General features: G+C 44.2%; 1 protein-coding gene across 2 annotated transcripts in view; it reads left to right on the top strand.

Annotated features, from left to right (window-relative positions):
- The first annotated feature begins 467 nt into the window (after positions 1 to 467).
- Positions 468 to 25,766, top strand: part of PLCD1 (phospholipase C delta 1) — a 98,680-nt gene continuing 73,381 nt past the window's right edge. Inside the window, exon 1 of one of the 2 annotated variants that reach the window (XM_050942529.1) lies at positions 468 to 679. In XM_050942529.1, the coding sequence (XP_050798486.1) occupies positions 646 to 679 (34 nt within the window). In that variant the 5' untranslated portion in view covers positions 468 to 645. Of the gene's footprint in view, positions 680 to 13,651; positions 14,229 to 25,766 lie in introns of those variants that run through there. The other variant, XM_050942528.1, reaches the window with a different exon arrangement.

The following is a 25,766-nucleotide window of genomic DNA, read 5'->3' as shown; positions in this document are numbered from 1 at the left end:
GTGTGCTTGTGGTTTGCAGATTCTATTTCTGCTCTTGGCAATTTGTTCCATACACTTTTACTCCCTCTGCAGAATGTAATTTCTCCTGACAACCCGTTTAGTCTTACTGCCCAGGCCTTGGCTTCTGTAAGTGTCTTTCTCTGGATTGGGGGCCTCTTACCCTCTGGGATAGTTTTGTGGCATCCACTTTCTTCTGTGAACCGCAAATGTCTCTGAAAAGAGCAGACAGTGAATGAAAGGGTGTTTCTGCCAATCTCAGCCACAGCAGAAACAGGGCTGGGATGAACCAATGGGCGGAGGCCTAGATTTCAGCTGCAGGCAGAGACTTGAGAGCTGGGAGGGGTTTGTGCTGTGTGCAGAGCAGGCATTTGGGCTCTTGGCATCTCATAATCATTCTCTGTGTTGTGGCTGTAGCAGCTCTCTGCTGCAACAGAGAAATAAATGAGTCACCCGTGCAGAGGAATACGTCCACGCAAAGTGAGGGTCCAGTGATACCAACCAGCCTGGCCAACGGACTTGTCACGAGGACAGAAAACAGAGTGAGCCTGGCACATCAGGCTCCCACACCAAGTCACGTTCCAGCATCTGGGCACATCTGTTCCAGGAGCTCTTTGCTGCTTCTTCACATCTGCACTTTTCCCCACAATGGAATACAATGGCAGTTTCTTTCCTTGCAATAGTAAGTCAATAGCAGAGACTATAAATATCTATGTATTTGCAGGACGTCTTCTAACTCTTCCAGAAGGGTGTGTGTGCATGTGTGTAAAACTTTATACAGAACCGTTGCAGTGAGTAATGTTACAGTGATGTGTCACTGGTCAAACCTTACACCTAGGAAACAACTGATGTTTCGTTTTCATTGGGGTTATTTGTGTTTGTTGGAAGGTGTTTCAAGGATGTGGAGCTGTGATAATATGAATGGAAGATTCCAAAAAGTTATGCTTCAACTATCCTTTTGAAACACACTAAAATTTCTTCATGATGAGACTGAGGCTTTGTCTACACTGCACTTTTGTCTGTAAAACTTTTGTCATTCAGGGGTGTGAACCCCCACCCCAACGTGAAAAGTTTTACTAAAGAAAAGCACCGGTGTGGACAGTGCTGCTCTCGTTGGAGGTGGATTTATTTTGTTGGCGGGAGTCCTCTCTCCGGCCGACAAAGAGCGGCTACACTGCGCATCTTTTAGCGGCATGGCCGGAGCAGCACAGCTGTGTTGTTAAAAGATGCGTAGTGTAGACGTGGCTTGAGACAATGGTACAGGACAGATCCTCAGCTGGTGTAAACTGTCCTAGCCCCTTTGAAATCACTGGAACTATGACCATTCACACCACCTGAGGAGCTGCTTCCCATTCAGGATAAAAGCTACTTTAAAAATGTATCTAAAATGAAGAAATCTCCTCGTTTCCAGTGAGGGAGACTTATGTGGTCTGAATCTATGTATTTACAGCAACTAGGAGCTTGATAACAGGAAGAGGAGTTAATCAGAATTCCCTTATTCCCTTCCCCAACTTTACTATGTTATTATGTTACCACTTCATGTTATTTTATTCTCTTTACTGAGCAGAAACAGATAAGCACCATGCATACCTATGGCTTATGTACTGTAATGGGACATTATGATCTAGTAGTAATTGAAAGAGTGTATTCAAGTGCCTATTCTTTTTCAAAGGCATCTGTGTAGGTGATCTCTTGTTATAGAGGCAATTTAAACTGAAATATATAGATAGATAGATAAATGAATAAGTGCCATGCATATCTGTGGCATTAAATATAATCATCCGTTTTCAACGAGAGAAATAGGAGTAGGTCCCACATGCTCAGGATATCTTTTCTCCGGGGTTGTCAGATGTTATAAATCCATCGGTGGGGTGAAATCGGGGTTAATGTTAGTCATTGCAGGGGAATTGTTCGTTATGCAGCTCATCAGGGAAAAGAAAGGCGAGGAAGGCATCTGGAACTATTAGGAATCATTCCCATTCTGACTTCTAGGTCATTTTTAAGTGGCTATTATTCAGTCTTGGGAACTGGCTAGTTGTTAGGCAGGATTTCAGTGGCTGTTTGTATTCTTCACTGCTTGTCTGAAGCAAAAAAGAAGTAAATATTGCATAATCTTAGCACTTTTTTTAAAATGGCAATTCTTAAGATTAGAGCCCTTTCATGCACACACACAAACACAGCAGTACCTTCACATGCCAAACTGCTCAGGTGAGCAGACTTACTCACATGCTTACCTGTGTGCAGAATCAGGGGAAATATTGACCCATCATGTATGTCAAAGTGTCTAAACTGCAGAAACTCTCTGGTGATAGGTGCATTGTAAAACGGGTTGGCAGTGTGGCAGATAGACGTTGAGGCTCTTGCTGTTTCTAAATCTGGGTCTAGTGGAGATATGGTAATTAATGTATGTTACAAAATTAAAATAATTAACAAGGAGAAGACCATCAGAAGAAACAACAAACACAGAATAAGTCTGAGCTTAATTAATCCAGTGGTTTTTAAAAGATTATCTGGGTATATTTTACTTAATCAGTTCTCTACCTGCGGCATACAATAGTTTAGTCTCCTATGGGCTGTAATACATTGGTCTAATGTTGGTACTAAAGGATAGCTAGCAGGTGCTAGGTGGTGTTGGTGGCCTGTTATATACAGGAGGTCAGACTGGATGATATGGGGGGGTCTCTTCCGGCCTTTAACACTATGCCTCTAAAGACATTCAAGAGATCGTCCAGACTAAAAAGCCATAAAAGTCCAATACATGTATTACAAGCTAGTGAGTGTGCTCAGTGAATTTGTAGGCTGGTTTGTTGAGTAGAGATGGGCGGAGAGCTGGACTGGTCCAGTTTTGCCAGTTACACCGGTACAGCTCCAATCAATTAACTTTTCTGTGCTTCATGTCTGGACTTGTTTGGTTCAACTGTAGGCGCCTCAAGGCTGAGATCTTATCTTATTACTTGTTCTGTGAAATGCCATCTCCAGTTATCGGGCAAGAAATCTGCCAGATTCCGCAGTCCATTAATTGTTTCTCTTCTGCCTCTACCTGGTGTTTCTATCACAGTTCATCAGTTAAAACATGGCCTACACTGTGTGTGAAGGGCCACAGCCACATTAAAGGAAGGCGACTGCATTATGTTGCAGCAAAAATACTGGAGTGGGAGTCAATAGTAAAGAGGTTACAAGTATTCATAAAATCCTTATTGAATGGCTCACTTTCTTGTTTCCCATGTCCCCATCAGGGCCCTGAGGACTGTTCCCTTCCCCTCCCTGAATTAAACCCTTGAAGCCACATGTCATAGTCCCCTATCTTTTCTACCTAGGGCACTGGACCAGCTCTGTTTGGAATCTAACACTGTTAGGCAGAGAGGGGTTCCTGTTGAGTAGTCTGCAGCCATCCCTTAACCACCCCAAAGGTTTGGCATCGTGCTGATCTTTGCAGCACAGTTAGTTCTGGGTAGGGAATGGGTGGGACCAGGACTCTCTATTAAACTGGAGAGGATTCCTGACCCACACATAACTAACCTCAGGGGCTGTTCTGACTAGTAGTGAATAGTGTTGGTAGCACCCAAAGCCCTCAGTTGGGATTGGGACCCTGTTGTGCTGGGTGCTGAAATGTACATGGACCCCAGGGTGAAGACCAGGCCCAAGCACAGACAAAAATAATGCATGGGGCAACAGTTCGGGCATGCCAGGGTGTGAAGGCAGAGCTGTAGGGTGGATTCATGGGGGCGGGGGGAATGGGCCTTCATGAGGAACTTGAAGAGGAAGAAGGAGCACACTTGGCAGGTCGGGAGGCTGCTCCATGCAAAGGGGCAGGGATACAGCTGCTGAGAGTGGGAGAAGGCAATGACAGGAGGTGGAAAGGTTGGAAGGTGTGCAAGAAATGGGGGAGAGGGGGAAGGGAGAGCAGAGATAGAGCTGAGATCGTGCAGGGCAATGAAGGCCAGGATGAGGATCTTCAACTGCTGACCTTGAATGCACAGCACTGGCAGGCAGGGCCAGCCTTACGGGTCGGCAGTGTGGCAGACTGCCCCAGGCGCCGTGGTTGGGGGGAGGGGTGCCATGGAGGCAAGGAGCAGGGCAGGGCTGGGGTGTGAGGCTGAGGAAGGGAGCTTGGGGCAATGTGGGGGAGAGGCAGTGGGGTCTGGGGGCGATGGGGGGTGGGGAGGCCCGAGGAAGCAACACAGGCCAGGGGTTCCAAAATACACGTTCTCCCAGGATGACATTTTCCCTAAGGCCAGCCCAGCTGGTAGACATCATTGCAACCGATGTGGGGAGCAAAGAGTAATTCCACCTAATACAGCGATAAAAGAGGTGTAACCAAGCGTGGCTGCAGGAAAGCCACAGAGAAGTATGAGGTGCTTGTAGATAACCCTGTCTCCAGTGACCGTGCAGTTTCAAACGATTCCCAGTTAACACCAGACATAGGTCTCAGCCTGCTGGAAACTCAGGCCCCAGGTTCACTGAAGGGCTTCTGAATGTTTCTGCAAACAAGGGCCATATTTCGAATTGGTAGCAACCCTCCTGCTCGGAACCATAGCCCTGTCCATGCTAGCAATAATCTAACCTGGTTTGGAGGAAAATTATTACACAGACCATGACCCCATTGTGCTAGGTGCTGTACAAACACAGAACAAAAAGAGTCCCTGCCTCCGAGAGCTGACAATCCAAATTTAAGAGACGTTTCAATAATGTGGTTTCATCAATGGAAGTGAAATGTTGCTACATGAAACAGTTTTCCAAACTGGTTTAGTGTTCCCACATTACCCCTCCAACAACAAAAGTCTTATGCACTCAACCATATTAAGAGAGAACAGGATTCAAAACCCAGTCCCCTAGCAGCATTCAAACACTGCTCTGAAATGCAGTTTTTGAATGACTGAGAAATTACTTATTGCAGGCAAACCCTGTGCTTGTGTTTGAAAGTGGCAGTGTGGCCACAGATTCAGAGTGATCCCTGAAACGGCCTGGCAGGTGTTTAAAGTGAACATCCGTGGCTCAACGGGTAAACTTTAAAGCTCTCACAAGACAAAATGGATCAGCACAAACACCCTCAAGCACGTTTGCTGTTGTGAAGGGAGGAGCGGGCAAAGGAGAGGAGTGGAACAGGCAGAGAAAGTCTAAGTCTAAGCAAACCTGCAATGGAGAAATGAGGCTAGAACTCACACTACCTGCTTCATGAATTAGCTTATTCCTAGCGTCAACACAAGGTGGAACTTGTTACATATTCTGCATACTAGAGGATGTGAAACTAAAAGCAAACAACTGTGAAGCAGCAGAATCATAGGCCTGGAAGTCACTGCTTTCCTTGGAAGCATGGGACACACTGGAGAAGCCAAGGGCATTGTTGATGAGGAATTTCTTTGTTCTTCTGCTGCAGGTTCTTTTAAACTTATGGAGATGTGTAAGTAACATAGCTTAGTTAGAAGATGGTGGGTAGGGCCAAGGAAAGCAATTCTGCACCTTTCACCAGCAGTAATTTTTTTTTTTTTTAATAATTGGAGATATACCTATCTCCTAGAACTGGAAGGGACCTTGAAAGATCATCGAGTCCAGCCCCCTGCCTTCACTAGCAGGACCAAGTACTGATTTTTGCTCCAGATCCCTAAGTGGTCCCCTCAAGGATTGAACCCACAACCCTGGGTTTAGCAGGCCAATGTTCAAACCATTCACTAAGAAAAATGGAAACTACCCCCAGGAAGTGTCACCTTCGGTCTTCTTAGATTGTTTCCTCAACACAGTGTGAAAGCTCTAGTGCAGATTATGGTGTATAGAGAATGATGGCTGATTAGAGGTGAAGTTAGCCCCCTAACACTGAGATGACCTGGGAATTATTTACACCCCCTGCCAATGGCTAAGAGTGTCTGAAGTACTGTAACATGCATCTTGACTGTCTCAGTTCCTGTAACAGGCATATTGCATACAGATTTTCCTCTCGCAACAGTTTTACACGGGTATAACTCCATTGACTTCAAAAGAATCTGGCCTCAAGGGTGGCAAAAATGATGTCTCCCAGGGCAGTCTGAATAGCTGTAATATTGCAGTGACCCTGCCTGACACATAGTAAGGGCTAGTCAACACTGAAAACTTACATAGCTACATATCTCAAGACTAGACTGAAAAATCCACACCCCTGAGAGACATTGTTAAAACAACCTAACTCCAGTGTAGACAGCATGAGGTCAATGGAAGAATTCTTCTGGCAACCTAGAAACTGTCTCTTGTGGAGGTGGATTAATTACAGGGGTGAGAGAATCCCCCTCATTATTGTAGTGTCAACACTGAAGCGGTCCAGTGGCATAGATGCAGTATTTTCAGTGTAGACATGACCTCTGATAAACCTCAAAAGGAACCACAGTCAAGGGAAAGGAGTGCTGTGAAAGCTGAGAGCTCCCCCTCCCCACGGTTCTCATTCCCTTTGACAAACGCTTCTCTGTAGACGTTGGTTTCCACAGTGATGTCTTAGGGCCAGATCCTCCTACCCTCACTCACATCTCAGTTTCTGGATTCCTTGGGACTGTTCTAGTGGTGGCAAGAGGCCTTAGTGTAGCTGAGAGGCAGCTTATTCTGGGAGTGGTCCCATTGGTTTCAGTAGGGCTATTCACAAAGAAAGGTGCTACTCAGCAGGATGAGGAGTATCTGAATCTGGCATTAAATGAATGTTGCCTGGAGGGATTTTTTCAGAGGGTGGTGGGTGTCGATCTGAGTGCCAGCTTTCTCCTCCTGTTTTTAGTCTCTGTAATGCAAGTGTATGCTTTGCATGGCACGGTTTAGGCCCCATGCAGGAGCAGGAGCAAATTAAGAAACACAGTAAAAAAACTAAAGAAGAGCCACCATGGCTTAACAACCATGTAAAAGAAGCAGTGAGAGAGAAAAAGACTTCCTTTAAAAAGTGGAAGTCAAATCCTAGTGAGGCAAATAGAAAGGAGCACAAACACTGCCAGCTTAAGTGCAAGAGTGTAATAAGAAAAGCCAAAGAGGAGTTTGAAGAACGACTAGCCAAAAACTCCAAAAGTAATAACAAAATTATTACATCAGAAGCAGGAAGCCTGCTAAACAACCAGTGGGGCCCCTTGACGATCGAAATACAAAAGGTGCACTTAAAGACGATAAAGTCATTGCGGAGAAACTAAATGGATTCTTTGCTTCAGTCTTCACGGCTGAGGATGTTAGGGAGATTCCCAAACCAGATCTGGCTTCTGTAGGTGACAAATCTGAGGGACTGTCACAGATTGAAGTGTCACTAGAGGAGGTTTTGGAATTAATTGATAAACTCAACATTAACAAGTCACCGGGACCAGATGGCATTCACCCAAGAGTTCTGGAAGAACTCAAATATGAAGTTGTGGAACTATTAACGAAGGTTTGTAACCTGTCCTTTAAATCGGCTTCGGTACCCAATGACTGGAAGTTAGCTAATGTAATGCCAATATTTAAAAAGGGCTCTAGAGGTGATCCTGGCAAATACAGACCGGTAAGTCTAACATTGGTACTGGGCAAATTAGTCGAAACAATAGTTAAGAATAAAATTGTCAGACACATAGAAAAACATAAACTGTTGAGCAATAGTCAACATGGTTTCTATAAAGGGAAATCGTGTCTTACTAATCTATTAGAATTCTTTGAAGGGGTCAACAAACATGTGGACAAGGGGGATCCAGTGGACATAGTGTACTTAGATTTCCAGAAAGCCTTTGACAAGGTCCCTCACCAAAGGCTCTTATGTAAATTAAGCTGTCATGGGATAAAAGGGAAGGTCCTTTCATGGATTGAGAACTGGCTAAAAGACAGGGAACAAAGGGTAGGAATTAATGGTAAATTCTCAGAATGGAGAGAGGTAACTAGTGGTGTTCCCCAAGGGTCAGTCCTAGGACCAATCCTTTTCAATTTATTCATAAATGATCTGGAGAAAGGGGTAAACAGTGAGGTGGCAAAGTTTGCAGATGATACTAAACTGCTCAAGATAGTTAAGACCAAAGCAGATTGTGAAGAACTTCAAAAAGATCTCACAAAACTAAGTGATTGGGCAACAAAATGGCAAATGAAATTTAATGTGGATAAATGTAAAGTAATGCACATTGGAAAAAAATAACCCCAACTATACATACAATATGATGGGGGCTAATTTAGCTACAACGAGTCAGGAAAAAGATCTTGGCGTCATCGTGGATAGTTCTCTGAAGATGTCCACGCAGTGTGCAGAGGCAGTCAAAAAAGCAAACAAGATGTTAGGAATCACTAAAAAGGGGATAGAGAATAAGACTGAGAATATATTAGTGCCGTTATATAAATCCATGGTACGCCCACATCTCGAATATTGTGTACAGATGTGGTCTCCTCACCTCAAAAAAGATATTCTAGCACTAGAAAAGGTTCAGAAAAGGGCAACTAAAATGATTAGGGGTTTGGAGAGGGTCCCATACGAGGAAAGATTAAAGAGGCTAGGCCTCTTCAGCTTGGAAAAGAGGAGACTAAGGGGGGATATGATAGAGGTATATAAAAGCACGAGTGATGTTGAGAAAGTGGATAAGGAAAAGTTATTTACTTATTCCCATAATACAAGAACTAGGGGTCACCAAATGAAATTAATAGGTAGCAGGTTTAAAACAAATAAAAGGAAGTTCTTCTTCACACAGTCAACTTGTGGAACTCCTTACCTGAGGAGGTTGTGAAGGCTGGGACTGTAACAATCATAGATTATTAGGGTTGGAAGGGACCTCAGGAGAGCATCAAGTCCATCCCACTGCTTAGAGCAAACCCAATCCCCAGATTGCCCCCTCAAGGGCTGAACTCACAACCCTGGGTTTAGCAGGCCAATGCTCAAATCACTGAGCTATCCCTCCTCTGATGTTTAAAAGGGAACTGGATAAATTCATGGTGGCTAAGTCCATAAATGGCTATTAGCCAGGAAGGGTAAAGAATGGTGTCCCTAGCCTCTGTTCTCAGAGGATGGAGATGGATGGCAGGAGAGAGATCACTTGATCATTGCCTGTTCTGTTCACTCCCTCTGGGGCACCTTGCATTGGCCACTGTCGGTAGACAGATACTGGGCTAGATGGACCTTTGGTCTGACCCGGGACGGCCGTTCTTATGTTCTTATGATGTAACAGTTAGGCTATGACTGCCCTGGAGAGCATACAGTGGGGCAGTCGCACTGATGCAGCTGTGCTTCTGTAAGCTCTCTGTGTGGCCGCTCTAAGCCAACGGGAGAGAGGTCTCCTGTTGGCTTAATTACTCCAGCCCCAGCGAGTGGCAGTAGCTGTGTTGGCAGGAGAAGCTCTCCCACCGACATAGTGCTGCCCACTCCGGCACTTAAATTGGCATAAGTTATGTTACGTCAGAGGGGGTGGCTAATTCACACCCTTGAGCAACATAATTTATGTTGACTTAAGCTGTAATGTAGCCATAGTCTTAGTTCAGTAAACTAGGAGCACATCAACATTCCAAATGAAGGCGTGATTGCAGTGCAAGGAGGCATAATTACACAACCTTTAATCTAGCTGGCAGAGGTAACAGTGGTAGTCAGGAGGTGGTGGCATGGCCTTCAGTGTGAACTATTCACCCCGGTATGTACCCGCTGGGGATCCTGGGCATGAACTCGAGTTGCTGGCTCACACCAGGGTCTGTGCTGCTGTGTCTTCAATATGGTTGTTATCCGTGCTAGCTAGATTAAAGCTAGCACAGGAACGCCTACCTGCATTACAATTACATCCTAATTTGCTATAGACCAGGGGTAGTCAAAATTTTTTTGTCAAGGTCCAAATTTCTTGGTCAAGGTATAGTCAAGATCCAAACTCAAGAGAAAAATAATAAAAAAATAATAATGATACTGATAATAAGTAAATAAAGAGATTTTGGAGTCTGTTCAAAAGCATCTGGCGGTCTGGATTAGGCCCGCAGTTCGCCTATTGACTACCCCTGCTGTAGACATATGTACTCACAGGGTTGAATTAGAACCCCGGAACCAATTTTGAATGTGGATCTGGATTTAAACTTTGCAACTTGGTCCCTTCTTTGTATTTTGGTGTGAACAGCATATTGTTGTTTTCCCTTGCGTGATGTTCTGGTTGTCTGAGTGCAGTTCCTGAGTATCTCGTCCAATGGGCTCATTCCAGCCCCTTCTGCGAGAAAGTTGGAAACTTTTCCCACTTCACCTTCAGACATTCACATTCTTGCAATTCAAGTTCTTTGGAGATCGTATTGGGGTTTGGGAAGGTACAAGAGGAAATGTGGCACTGGCTCTTTTCACTATTATTCAGTACGATTCTCCAAGGAGCAGTCAGTATCTAATGATGGAGGTGTCGTGCTCATTTTCCAAGAGACAATGCAGTGAATGTACTATTCGCACTAGGCTTACAATTCTGTGGAATAACATTATTCCTATGTTACATACCATAATGACAGAAAATTCAGCAAATCCCAGGTTGGGGAATATTGTCCAGGTTTGACACTATTGCCATTTTGTAAGGAATTCTGACATTAACTGGGCAAGCACATGAAGTGGAGGTGAGATTATAGTGTCATTTAAAAGAGATGTATTTTTCCTACATTTACAGGTGTAGGGCCTGTAATGTGTGACCTTTGCCCTCTGGGGGAAATTCCCATTGACATCAGCAGGAGTTACCTAACGGGCATGTGCTAAATAGTCATGATTATTCATGGTACAGGATCTTTCATCCCTTACATAATAATGAGTTACAGCATCTTAAGTCACCAAAGACCTCGTGCTCTGGTTGTGTGAGCATGGGGCTAGGAGCCAAGCATTCCTGTATTCTAATCCCAAATCAGACATTAATTTGGGCAAATCAATTAACTTTTCTGTTGTTATTTGTATTACAGTAGTAATCAATAATCAGACCCCCTTCGAGATCACAGGCCCATTGTGCTAGGTGCTGTACAGGTGGAGAGTAGAAGGACCGTTCCTGACCCAAAAAGCTCAAAAATTGATCTGCATCCTATAAAATAATAATGCTACTTTTAATAGGAGCATGGTGAAGAGTAATTCGTATATTTGGAAAATGCTTTGAAGCTGTGAGCTGTATGTATAATTATTGTTATACATGTATACTCCTTTTCATTCCAAAGAATCCCTAGATCGTTTCCTTTTTACTGTCTCTAGGATCCCCACCTTTCTCTCCATCTAACGGGCTCACTTCCTTGGCATCTAAGGCCCAGATCCTCAAACTATTTAGGTACCTAACTCCCTTTGAAATAAGGCAACTGGGCCTGAGGATCTGGGTCTAAGTACTTGGCTAACTTTGGGACAAGATTCTGCCATCCTTTCAGTGAGTACTGCCTTACTGCATGAGTAACCCTACTGAAATCAGTGGGACTGCTAACTAAAGCCCTGATCCTGCAAACACTTATGTACATGGAAAACTGTACTCACATGAGTAATCTCATGTGATTTCAGTGAGATTGCTCATATGGGTAAAGTTGCATGGTTGCGGAAGCATTTTGAGGACTGGCATCCAAGCAAGGTACTATCCAGTTGAGTAAGGGTAGGAGAATCTGGCCTGTAACATATACACAGGAATCATTCCCTTCCACGCTGAATGCAGCCAGCTCTGGAATGTAACATGATATCATGTAACACATATTGTGATTAGGTAATAATGTATAACACATAATGTCATCCTCTCGCCATCAGGAAGATATACGCAACGTTTGTAAAATATGTCACCTTTCTGTAACCCCAAACTCCAATGAAATAAAGATCTATTGTTTTCCGAAGCAAGGATTTCTGGCCCAAAACCTTCACCTTTGTTTTAAAACCAAACAGTTTCCTGTCTCCAAAGCCCCAAAGTAAAATCTAGCTTGCACCTTGCTGTGTTTGTGATCTGCCTAACCTGGGTAAATGCCCATACTGCTCCAGATAGTTTGTCCAACTTCAGTGAAGGGGGACAGCTCTTTACTCAGAACAGTCTTGAAGATCAGGTAGATCTTGCACTTGAGCAACCTGCATTGTTTAAAAATGAATTAGTGCTGGTAAGAACATAAAGCAGGGATGTTCCGTGTGCTCCAAGTTGGAGCCCTAGGGGAGTGACACTAGCTGCTGCCAGGTCAGAAAGACATGTTAAAGGAAGCAAATTGCCAGCGTTGCCAGGTGATTGGTGTTATGCTATGGTGCTTTGTTTTTCTGTTTAATTAGGCTGGTATCCAGTGCCATGCTGTGTGAATTAAAAGTGCTGTTTAGAGCCCCATCTTGTAGTTCATAGATATTATAAGACCTATTAGATCATCCAGTCCGTCTCCAGGCCAAGGTAGGATTTCTCCCTAGAGTTCATAACTCCCAATGAGAGCCTTGCCAGAGAACACTCTGCAGGGGCAGGCCCTTAAACATCTGTGAAGAGTAAAAAAACCCAAACAATTATGTACTTATAAGTGAGAAATTTTCCTCTCTAACCTGTCTAATCCCTGGTTAAAATGGTCAGTAACTTCCTAGCCAGAGGATGCATTTCCCCTGTCCTCCAGTTATTTGTCTGTGGCTTGCAATCACATTCGCTAAATATGACAAAATCTTGTTTGTTTATTGCAGTTCCAAAACCCGTCAGTGGCTCTCACTGATCCCCAAGGCATTTCACTATTTAAACTCTGCAGAGGGCAGCGGCAAATGATTCTGATCATGTCTTTGGGTTTGATCAAAAGAGCCAGATTATCTATGCTGATGCATGAGTTTTTGACTTATGGTTCCTGTGAAAGGTGTAGTGGGAACGGACAGAGTATAGTGGTACTAGATAAAGTGTCTCCTCTCCCCCTCCCCGCCCCGTACTATAAAACCTCTTTTCTCTGCCACTTGGAGTTTTGATCTAAAAACCAATGACTGGCTTAGCCTCCTTATGGAAAGACTAAAACCAGGGTTAGAAATACATAGTAGCTTCCTCTTATCACCACTACATCTCAAAGCCTGATACAAAGGAGGTCAGTATCATTGCCCTCACTTTACAATTGGAGAAGCGAAGATGCAGAGAGGTGAAGTAACTTTTCCAAAGTTACCTGGCAGGACAGTGTCAGAGCCCGGCTCTTCTGAGTCTGAGTCAGTGCTCTGTCCACTAGGCAGCACTGCTCCTCTCCTTGTTACCCACACAGGGAGCTGCGCATGCGGCAGTAACAGGAAATATTAGGGAAACAAGGCTAGTGAAGCTAAGACCTCACCTCTAAAAGTGCCAGCCAGGATTCAGAAAAGAAAGATGCTCTGCTCTTTGGGAGTCTGTCTTTAGAGGTCCCAGCTGAGGTCATGACTCCATTGTGCTAGGCACTGTACAAAGATGTGGTAAGTGACCCAAAGAACTCCCAGTACAAGTAGATAAGACAGACAAAGGGTGGGAGAAGAGAAATATTATCCTGGTTTAGCACATGGGGAATGGAGCCACAGAGTAAGTGACTTGCCTGGGGTCACACAGGAAGCCTTTGGCAGAACTGGGAACTGAACCCAGATCCCTACTCTAATGCATTAACCACAACTGATACAAACACAAGGGTGCGGTAGCACCCTCTGGCTTGAAGTGCTTTCCACCATATGCAGGGTTTACAGTTTGGTTCAGTGGCTCTCAGCACCCCCACTACACCAACTGTTCCAGTGCCACTGTACAAAATGCAGTTCACACGCACATTTGGACTCTTTTAACCCCATTTTCACGCGCCGAAGGAAATGCCTTCGCCCCGCTTCACCAACAGGGGTTGCTAGCCTACAGGCTCCTTGAAACAAGCAGGGCTGTCGACGTTGTCAGGGTCGCTACAACAGACCATCCTTTGCATCTGCTAGCGCTGAGCTGACAAGCCCCGAGCAGAGGCAGGAGTGACCTCTGGGAAGCTATTTGCCCTGGAGGTGACGCACAAAGAGTTTAATTGCGCGGGGACTTTACCCTTCTCCACCCGGGGAGCTGCTGTAACTTCTCCTCCAGTCTCTGCTGCATGTGCGGCAGGCTGTGAACAAGCCAGGGAGGAGAGACATCCCATCGGCACACCCACAGCCTGCCGCCTCCTCCTCCTGCTGCTGTTGCTGGCTTCCTGAAGCTTGGGAGTTGTTTAACAACAATCCCTGGAGGGGAATTTGGATGATCAGAGAAGGACCAGGGAGGCTGACGGCTCCCCAGTCCCCTCCAGTGCCTCCCCCTGAATCCCAGGCTGGACCATGCAGTGCTTCTGGAGACAACCCAAACACAGCAAATCCCGGGATAACTTCTTGCAGGAGCAGAGCAATAGAGTGGCAACGCAGAATGGCATCAGACTGGGTAAGGGACGAGTCAGAGCCAAGCCCTCAGTGCTGGTTTGCTAGCGGCCCGTCTAAATCTAATCTTGGCACTCTCTTTGTAGCGGTGGCAGAGGCACTAGTCTCTACCCCACCCAAAAGCAAACTCCGAAGCTCTTTTTAAACCCCGGAGGTTTCGTTTCTCTAACCACCCTCCAGATGTGCAGGCTGTTTGGTTTCAGGCATGGAAGAAGATTGGATCTTTCGGGCTAAGAGCCCATTTCTAAATCTCTTGTTGCCTTTGTGCTGAAATGTTACTGAGCTGTTGATGGCTGTGCGGTGGATGTATAGGGCACAGTGATTTTCCAGCCTGGTTATTAATACTACATTATTATTAATTATTTGTATTGTTATGGAGCCTAAAGTTACATGAAAGGGTCTGAATTAGATTGGTTAAAAAACCCAAGAAATTCAGAGCAAGTTTCCTAATCTCTGCATTATTCACCGATTACTGGTTACTGTTGTGTGGATTTACACAGGGATGATTTTGGCTCAGCGTCTTTCCTCTCAGCAGATCTACCCTGGGTACAAGGGTGCAGTGGAAGTTGGAGGAGTTTCAGACTTTACCACAGCATTGCTCTGGCTTTTATCCAAAAGACCTGTTTGCTCTTTAAACTAACACCATTAGATCTGAGCTACAGCAGATAGTAAAGACAGGGTGTGGGTGTGCGTTACAGTAGTTGAAATTTAAAATATTGTCAAAGCATATAAATCCTGCTCATCTGTAGATGATATGGAAATGCCTATTGTTACAGTCTCATGTACACATCTCATGAGTGCATCTGTCTTCTGGGTCTCTATTTCAGCGCCATCACTGAAATTTTCACTGTAAGATTGGGACAGATCATGTACTGGGGTTATAAGGGATGCCATTTTTAGGGTCTTTAAATTGAAATCCTTCCCAGTCAGGGACTTTGTTTGTGAAGGCTCATCTACTCTGTAGGATTGTGTGTTCTCAGTGTGTTATTTTACTATTATTAAATATGACACATTTTACTCTAACCATTGTACACTAAATAGCCCAGGATTATAATATTTTAAAGTATGCGGTTGGTATTTATTGGGGAGAGGGGAAGGTGGCTGCCTTTTGAAACCATATTTTTGGAGATTTAATTTTTTTTGATCCATACAAAGATGTGTCAATAATTTTAGGGTCAAAATGTATTTTGTATAATGCCGAGGCTGCTAACTAAGTGAGGCCCCAGTCCTGCAGCCTAATCTGTGCAGGTTTAGGACCTAAAATGGAAATTGACCCCAGTGTGGAGGGCTTGGAAAAGGCCCTCAGTGTGAGGTATGCCTACTATTTGCCCAATTTAAGTTCTGTTATCATCATATAACTGGAAAGAAATGTCTTTAGACTACTCTGTAATATTCTCAAGATCTTTAAATAACGTGGTAATAAAACTGGTGTGTATTGTGACTGTGGTTTCTTTCATACAAAATCTTCTGAAGCCACAGTGGATGGATTTCCCATTGATGCAGAAAGTAGATATTCAGAGCAAATCCCATTAGCTCCAAACAGGATGTTAGACAAGAAAATCTTGTCAATGGGAAAATCAAGTCTGAGATTATGAGGCTTCTAAGAATAGATTTGTTTATAGAAAGTAGTTCAAATAAACACCTAGGAGTGTTGTCCCATTGACATCTCGCTCTGGTATTTATCTGGGATCTTATCACTATAGTATCTGAACACCTCACAGTCTCTCATGAATTTATCTTCACAGCATCCCTGTGGGCTAGGAAGGTACTGTTATCCCCATTTTACAGAGTGGAAACTGAGGCACAGAAGAGTACAGTGACTTGCCTAAGCAGGGGTGCTAGAACAGTTTGTATGGTAGGGGTGCTGAAAGCCATTAAACCAAACTGCAAACCCTGTATATGATGGAAATCACTTCAAGCCCAGGGGTGCTCTAGCACCCCACATTACATAGGAAGTCTGTGGTGGAACAGGGACTCAAACATGGGTCTCTTAACACTTAGGCTAGGGCCCTAACCACTGGACCATTTTTCCTCTAGAGAGCAAAGCCCACAGTTATCCCCAGAGCAGGTATACCGCAGACAGTGCCCGCTCAGCTATACCAGTGTGCTTCCACACTTTGGAAAGAGGGTAGCTCACTCTGGACTTTGTGTCACTATTGATATGGCCGAGATTTGAACTGTTCTTTAGCCAAAAGGGCCTGTGTCATTATAGAATCATAGAATCATAAACACAAAAACAACAAGGAGTCCAGTGGCTCCTTAAAGACTAACGGATTTATTTGGGCAGAAGCTTTTGTTACCCACGAAAGTGTATGCCCAAATAAATCTATTAGAATCATAGAAGTGTAGGACTAGAAGGGACCTTGAGAGGTGTTCTAGCCAGTCCCCTAGACTCAAGACCAGACTAAGCATTATCAATCATTCTAGACCATCCCTGACCGGTGTTTGTCTAACCTGCTCTTAAAAACCTCCAATGAACGAGATTCCACAGTCTCACTAGGCAATTTATTCCAGGGCTTAACCCCCTTGACAGTTAGGAAGTTTTTCGTAATGTCCAACCTCTAAGCCTCCCTTGTTGCAATTTAAGCCCATTGCTTCTTGTCCTAACCTCAGAGATTAACGAGAACAAATTTTGTCCCTCCTCCTTGTAACAACCTTTTATGTACTTGAAAAACTGTTATCATGTCCCCTCTCAGTCTTCTCTTCTCCGACTAAACAAACCCAATTTTTCCAATCTTCCCTCATAGGTCATGTTTTCTAGACCTGTAATCATTTTTGTTGCTCTTCTCTGGACTTCTCCAATTTGCCTAATCTTTCCTGAAAGGTGGCTTCCAGAACTGGACGCAATATTCCAGTTGAGACCTAATCAGCCCAGAGTAGACCAGAAGAATTACTTCTTGTGTCTTGCTTACAACACTCCAGCTAATACATCCCAGAATGATGTTTGCTTTTTTTTTTTTTTTTTGCAAGTGTTACATTGTTGACTCATATTTAGCTTTTGATACACTATGACTCCCAGATTCCTTTCTGCAGTACCCCTTCCTATACCAGCCTCCTGAGCCATACAGTGCCCATCAGGGGTGGGAAAAGGGAGCTAGTCACATCCCTCCATCAGCCTCCTCTTTCTTCCCCCAAGTTCTCAGCCTTGGCTTTTCCACTGGCCCTGCCCTCTCTGCTCTCATTTCCCCCTAGCTTCCCTGCCTCCTTGCTCTCTCCCATCTTTTTCCATGCAGCCTCTTTTCCTGGAACCTCCCTCTGGCCAGGGCATCCAAGGTGACTGCTTTCTTTGTTCAAATTCCTTCCGAAGTCCATACGGCTTCTGCCCAGCCTCTCAGTGTTAGTTGGAAGGGCTGTGATACACCTACTAGCAAACCATGCAGGGCTCTGTAGCCTCCCTCTGGCCACTCAGATCATGTGTGTCTGTAGTGACTTGCATCCTCGCATACAATTTGGTGTTCCGTGATCCCGCTGGAAGCAGAGGGAGTATTGGCTAGTCTGTCGGTTCAGGCCTTTAGTCTGCAAGCAACTTGGGACAGGGATCGTGTCTTCCACTGGATTTCGTACAGCGCCAAGCATATTGTCAGCACTCGATATTGATGCCCATGTTTAATGTATTGTGGCAGCAGAATGTAATGGTTGTGCATAACACAGTGCATGTGTGTAATGGAACATGTTACACTTAATGGGCGTTACTCACTACACATTCATGTTCTGATCAGTTCCTTCCATGCCCAGATCTCACCTTGGGTGAGGAGCACAGCTGCCTCTGCAGGACTGTTCACCCTACTGCCCACTCCCAGGACTCCTCCATGGATTCAGGACCTGAGCCTGGAGCGGGGGAAGGCCGGGAGCAGGAATGGGAGTTTGGTGAGTCGGGTCAGGAGGAATGAAGCTTGAATCTGCATTATCTCCTCTCACCCATTTCATACTGGCAGAGGCAGCAATGGAGCTGGAAGTGCGGCTCTAAGCGAGGATGGAATCCCCATTCTGGGATGGAAGGCACAAAACGTCCACATGGCTGATGCTGGGCTTCCATAGATTCTCCCCAGAGCTGCATGAATCTCATCAATCCGTGAGACTGGGGGGTCCAGGCAATTGCTGATTCCATGAGTAGGGTGAACCCTACCCAGGAATGATTTGAGGGGAAAGGTTCATGTTCTCCCCCCCACCCAGAACTTTCCTATGGGAGTTTCCTAGAAGAAGAAGTGATCAGCAGGGATCCTAGAAATCTGTTTCCCGTGGAAAGATGCTGAATTTGCATTTTTACAGAGAATCTTAAGTTTTTACATTTTGTGAAAAAAAAATATATTAACTAGGAACTATATTTTACTGAAAGTACCAGTGACACTTACTCAATGCATGCAATGTCCTCCACTTCTGGTTGATTGTTAAACGGCTTTAAATGTATAGTGGAGTCCCGTTTATCTGATTTAATTGATACCGGAGCCAGATCGGATAATCAAAAATTGGGATGATCAGGAGAACTGGCAAAGAGCTTTCTATCCCTTATTTTAAGATGGGAGAGGGACTCGGGTGATCATTCCCTTGTATGCTGGAGTCCACTCACCTGGGGGTGACCACCCGAGTCTTGTCGCTGTCATCCCCAGGTGGCTGGTGGTTCGGTTAATATGGAGAGCTTGATAAATTAGGTTCAACTGTATATCAATAAAGCATTTGGTTCAATTGATACCTATATATATTGTGGCCTGGGAAACTAAAGTTCAACATTTCATTTTAATCACAGACAAATGCTGATTTTTATGTTTTGATTTTTTTTTAATCAGAGAATTTTGGTGTTTTTTTTAAATCATTGTGGTCCCGGGTGATCAGGCCCTAGTTTAGTTAACCTCGATCACCACCAAATCAGAGAACAAAGCTCAGAGGCCCAGGGGTGCTCTCAGACAGAGAGGCGTCTAACAAAAGTGAGCTGAGATGTGAAAGAGTTAGCCAAGGCAGTGCCGGGAAGAGAGGCCTTGATAACCTTGCCAGAATCTCCATCTCGTTTCTACATCTGTAGTTTCTGTAATACCCCTTGCTTGTGACTCCTGAGCTAGCCTCAGGATCTAGGCCTCCTTCTCGGCCTCTGTAAAGTGAGTCCCGTGCTGGTGAAATGTATCACAAGGAAAACCCTGGAGAGGGAAGTCTGCCATCTTTCCACAGGGCATGTATGGCACAGGCAGCATGGCAGAGGTAAATTGAGGGAGTGGCCAGGTGCTGTGCCCTAGAGGAGACCCGAGAGCAATGACTTGGTGGGATCAAAGAGAGGTTAAGACCCAGAGCTCCTGGACTGTATTCCCACTTTGCTATAAACTCCCTGAGTGACACTGGACAAGTTGCATGTTAATGTCTCAAGGCCTGAGTTTCTGTGTAAAGTGGATATGATAATACTCACCCATTTCACAGAGTGCTGTGAGGTTAGTTACTTAATGTTTGTACCATGCTGTGAGATCCTTGCTAGGAAGGTGCCTGAAATCCCAAAATCCAAAGTTATTTTTACTGAGATCTCAGGCTGTGCTTGGCAACCGAAAATGTTACCTTCAGTCTGATCCACTACAGCGCAGTCTTTCTGCCTCTTCTCTAGCCTACAAGCACACAGCTGTGCAGTTGTCTGCATGTTCCTGGCCCTGCTATTATAATAACTATTATATATTATTTGTATTACCATGACACTTAACGAGTCCCAGTCATGGATCAGGACCCCACTTTGCTATGTGCTCTACAAACACAGAACAAAAGACAGCTATCTCAAACTGGCCACACTAGTTTTGGGGCTGGCTCATAAATTCTGAATATTTGGGGATGGCAACACTGACTCAGGTGATCAGCTGCTCCTACCCACATCCCCAGCTTAGCCTGTAGCTTAAAGACACATTTCAGCTCTAAATATGATGCTGTTACACTTCCTTTAGTGGTAGCTAAGCCTAGTTAGGTTTCCTGTCTGACCTGTCAGGCGTTTGCTGTTGATGTGTCACAGGAGGTTCTTAACTGCAGACAAACGTGTACTAATCAGCTGTGGATTTTCGTGCCTGAAATGGTGCCTGGGTAACCTGTTACCAGCTGGGTGGATTTGATTTAAATCAATTTGATTTCAACCATGGTTTAAATCACCAGTCAGGAAGACTCAATTTAATCATGGATTTCTACGTAAAAATTCTTGTTGGTTGTTATAACCTTCATACATATTCTTCACAACTCATTAATAGATGTAGGTTTCATTTTTAGAAGGTACAAACTATACATTTTTAAAGTGATTTATTTTGAAAAATTTTCAGATTCAATTTACAGCTATATCAGAAAATGAACGATTGTTTGGTTATTAATTTACCAAAGGTAATTGAAGCAGATAGTTCACCTCCCAATGACTTCATAACTATGTCCAATTCAACAGGTTAATCATTAATATTTGTAGGATTTTGTTGCCATGCTGTATTAGGAGGAGAACATCACCAGACAGACATTTAAATTGTTTTATTTAACTAAAACAACAATGTTATGTTTTCTGGATTTTTTTTCTTCAATGGCAAACATAATATTTTAACAAAACATGATTCTTTGAATTTAATGAAACATTCAAGTTTTTTAAAATCAGGTTTGTTTTTGTTAAAATTGTTTTTAACTAAAATAGTTCAATGAAATATTTAAAAAAAAATTAAATCAACTATGTCAGCCAGGTCAAAACAAGAAACTTAAAATATTAGCCTCTGCAGCTAACTCAGTCATCTTCACCTTCATTTTCCTGTTTAGTTCATAATATGGAAAAGAAAAACAAGCGTTCCGGCTTTTTCAGGTCCCAAATGATCTCTCAATTTGGAATGAATTAGTCCAAAGGAAGAAAATAGTCTTTCTACACCGGCAGAAGAAGCTACTGCTCTTAAAAGTGAGATGATCACTTCAACAGTCTCTGAATCCAAGTGCTTAAGTGACTTCCAGCAGTTCACTGGTGGGACTTTCTTTAAAACATCAGCAGCAAACATATTTCTTGAATGGTTCTTATTCCCAAACTGACTCTCTCTTATGGCCTGCTGCCATTATAGGTTTTCCCTTCTAGTGAGAGAATGGCATGGTAGACCTCAAATCAATGAAGGCTACACTCAGAAAGACCTCAAGACTTCTGGAATGAGCTGCTCAGACAGTTTCACTTTTGTTTCTACTGCCTGTCCCTCCCTTCTCACATTTATCTCCAGACTTCTCCTTGTCCAGATCTATTCCGCCCCCAACAATCTTCTATTCAATGAACTTTTTGAAACGTTGCACTTTTAGAGAGAGGTAAGGGATTGACTCTGTGTACACAAATTTACAGGGGGGACAATAGGGGTGAGGTCTGTTATTTCTCACCTCCATATATTATTTATTTGTTTAAAAACATTTTGCTGCTAACAAGCGTGTTATCTCTGGAGACACAAATCTCGAGTTTGAGAACTGCAAAACTAAGCATCTCTGATGGTATCTTCTAGACCAGTGCTTCTCAAAGTGGTAGTCCACCATCAGCTGCCGGTCTGCAGCGAGTTTCCTCATAAGAGCGTGGAATAGGATAATAACATGGCACCAGTCCCTGGCACATTGGAAAAAAAAATTGCCAGTCCCCCACATCAGATAGCATGAGAAGCAGTGTTCTAGATTGAGCACTGAGTCCCATTGGGGAGATAGAAAGATTAACCTAAATAATCTATACAGAAGCCCCTGGAACCCCATAAGATTGGGTCCCTAATCCATGAACTATTGGAACTCATTTACAGAACTTTTCTTACACATTACATGAATATGTTGTCTCATACTATAGAATTAGAATTTATAATCCCTATTCCATGGTGAGAGATCTTTGAGCTATAATGTATCTCAATTAAAACTATCTGATTTAAATGATTTTTAAAAAAAAAAATCATTGATTTTTATCCACCCTGGTTACTAGCCCCTTCCAGAGGGCAGCGGCTCACATCAGCTGTATGTTTAAAGCAGGAACTAAGTTAATGACACAATGGAAATCTGCACAACAATCACATTACTATCCCATAGCCCAGTTCAAATTCCTTTTATCGGTTATGAATCACACTGCTGGAATGACCATTATGCTGCATTATGTAGCGCTGGGAAGTGTCCTAGGGAACTGAATTATTCTGATGACTGTGAATACCAGTGAGTGCTGCTTAATCAGGAAGATGTTGGCAAAAATTGGACTTAATGGGGGTGCATTTGACGCGTGCCAAGGAGTTAAGTGGTGTTTAACCAGCTCTGGAGTGTGGCTTTTTATATAAGGCCAGAGGTGTGCATGATGCCTCAAAACTGACACATACTGTGTCTGGAGAACTGAGACCAGGTCCGGTGCAACCATTTAGGCAGACTAGGCGGTTGCCTAGGGCGCCGAGATTTGGGGGTGCCAAAAAGCAGGCGCCCCCCAATTTTTTTTTTAAATGGTTGAGCAGCCGCTGCCGCTGGGACAGAGAGGGAGTCTGAGCTGCCGGCAGCAGTCGGCAGCCCAGGGTATCCCCTGGGTCAGGGCGCCTCCGCAGCAGCCCACAGTCCAGGGTGTCCCCTGGGTCACGGCTCTGCCGGAGGGGGCGACAGGCAGCTCCCGTGGAGCTGCCGCAGTGGTGCCTGCGGGCGGTCCGGTGGTCCGCAGCTTGGGTGGAGCTGCCACAGTTGTGCCTGCGGACGGTCGGCTGCTCGCGTGGCTTCGGTGGACCTCCTGCAGACACCACTGCAGCAGCTCCACCGGAGCCATGGAGCACCGGACCCTCCGCAGGCACAACTGTGGCAGCTCCACCGGAGCCGTGGAGCACCGGATCCTCCGCAGGCACCACTGCGACAGCTCCACCGGAGCCGTGGGACCAGCTCGCAGGGCGGTGAAATTGCCGTGCGCCTAGGGCGCTCAAAACCCTAGCGCCGGTCCTGACCGAGACGTTGTTGTCATCATCTCCCATTCCTATGTTCTTCCCAACACATGCTCCATATTGTTCATTATAATGTTCTGCCATCTGGTTTCCCCCAAAGGAAATAGTTTAGTGGTCTAAGAACTAGGCTGAGAATTTCTATTGTCTCTGGAACTCCAGGTTCCGATTATTATGGATTTAAAATGGTGTCTAGGTGTCCCAACCAAGGTCAGGGCTCCATTGTGCTAGGCACAAAACAAACAGTGAGGCGCAAACACTCTCTGTCTATCTTCATATATATGTGGCTATCCGTTACTATAATATCTCAATATGTCATAGTCTTCATTGTACAGTAGAACTAGGGCTGTCAAGCGATTAAAAAAGTTAATTGCGATTAATCGCACTGTTAGACAATAATAAATACTATTTATATAAATATTTATGGATGTTTTCCACATTTTCAAATATATTGATTTCAATTACAACACAGAATACAAAGGGTACAGTGCTGTTTATATTTATTTTTATTATAAATATTTGCACTGTAAAAATAAAATAAATAGTATTTTTCAGTTTACTGTAGTGCAATCTCTTTATCATGAAAGTTGAACTTACAAATGTAGAATTATATACAAAAAAAACTGCATTCAAAAATAAAACAATGTAAAACTTTAGAGCCTACAAGTCCACTCAGTCCTACTTCTTGTTCAGCCAATCACTCAGATAAACAAGTTTGTTTACATTTACAGGAGATAATGCTGCCCGCTGCTTATTTACAGTGTCACCTGAAAGGGAACAGACTTTCACATGGCACTGTTGCAGCCGTACAAGATATTTACATGCCAAATGGACTAAAGGTTCATATGTCCCTCATGCTTCAATCACCATTCCAGACTATATCCATCCATGCTGAAGATGGGTTCTGCTCAATAACTATCCAAAGCAGTGCAGACCAATGCATGTTAATTTTCATCATCAGAGTCAGATGCCACCGGCAGAAGGTTGATTTTCTTTTTAGTGGTTCAGTTTCTATAGTTTCCACATTGCTCTTTTAAGACTTCTGAAAGCATACTCCACACCCTGTCCTGATCAGATTTTGGAAAGCACTTCAGATTCTTAAATCTTGGGTCGAGTGCTGTAGCTATCTTTAGAAATCTCACATTGGTACCTTCTTTGCGTTTTTGTGAAATCTGCAGTAAAAGTGTTCTTAAAATGAACATGTGCTGGGTCATTGTCCAAGACTGCTATAACATGAAATATATGGCAGAATACGGGTAAGACACAGAGCAGGAAACATACAATTCTCCCCCAAGGAGTTCAGTCACAAATTTAATTAACACATTATTTTTTTAACTAATGTCATGAGCATGGAATCATGTCCTCTGAAATGGTGACTGAAGCATGAAGGGGCATACGAATGTTTAGCACATCTGGCCTGTAAATACCTTACAATGCTGGCTACAAAATTGCCATGTGGACATCTGTTCTCACTTTCAGGTATCATTGTAAATAAGAAGTGGACAGCATTATGTTCCGTAAATGTAAACAAACTTGTTTGTCTTAGCGATTGGCTGAACAAGAAGTAGGACTGAGTGGACTTGTAGGCTCTAAAGTTTTACATTGTTTTGTTTTTGAGTGCAGTTATGTAACAAAAATAAAATCTACATTTGTAAGTTGTGCTTTCATGATAAAGTGATTGTACTATGACAGTGGTTTTCAAACTTTTTTTCTGGGGACCCAGTTGAAGAAAATTGTTGATGCCTGTGACCCAACAGAGCTGGGGATGAGGGGTTTTGGGTGTGGGGTGTGGAAGGAGCTCAGGGCTGGGGCAGAGGGTTGGGCTGTGGGGTGAGGGCTGTGGGGTTGGGTCAGGAATCAGGGGTTCAGGATGTGGGAGGGGGCTCTGGGCTGGGGCAGGGGATTGGGGTAAGGCAGTGGGTTCAGGCTCTGGGCTGGGGTACAGGTTCTGAAGTGGGGCAGGGATGAGGGGTTTGGGGTGCAGGAGAGGGCTCTGGGTTTGGGGGGCTTAGGGCTGGGGCAGGGGGTTGGGGTGCGGGATGGTGTCAGGGCTCTGGGCTGGGGGGGCTGGGGTGCAGGAAGGGGTTCTGGTTTTGGGGAGGCACAGGGCTGGGGCAGGGGATTGGGTACAGGGTTGGGGTGTGGACTTGCCTCCAGTGGTTCCAGGGTGCAAATGCAGGCTTCCCGCCTGTCCTGGCACCGCGGACCATCTGCGCCTCGGAAGTGGCCAGCAATAGGTCCAGAATGGAGGTTGTTCATAACTTTGAAATGTTCGTAACTCTGAACAAAACATTATGGTTGTTCTTTCAAAAGTTTACAACCGAACATTGACTTAATACAGCTTTGAAACTTTACTAAGCAGAAGAAAAATGCTGCTTTTAACCATCTTAATGTAAATGAAACAAGCACAGAAACAGTTTCCTTACCTTGTCAAATCTTTTTGTAAAACTTTCCATTTATTTTTGTAGTAGTTTACATTTATCACAGTACTTCATTTTTTTTTTTTTTTTTTGGTCTCTGCTGCTGCCTGATTGAGTACTTGTGGTTTGAAAGGAGGCGTGTGGTTGACTGGTTGGTTCATAACTCTGAGGTTCTACCGTATTGATTCTCACACCACCACGAGGGACAACAATGCTATCATCTCCATTGCATAAGAA

The sequence above is a fragment of the Gopherus flavomarginatus genome, chromosome 2 (assembly GCF_025201925.1).
Source record: "Gopherus flavomarginatus isolate rGopFla2 chromosome 2, rGopFla2.mat.asm, whole genome shotgun sequence".
In the NCBI taxonomy this organism is placed as follows: domain Eukaryota; kingdom Metazoa; phylum Chordata; order Testudines; family Testudinidae; genus Gopherus; species Gopherus flavomarginatus.
The sequence above is the reverse complement of the archived record's forward strand: the minus strand, read 5'-3'. Positions and strand labels throughout refer to the sequence as shown.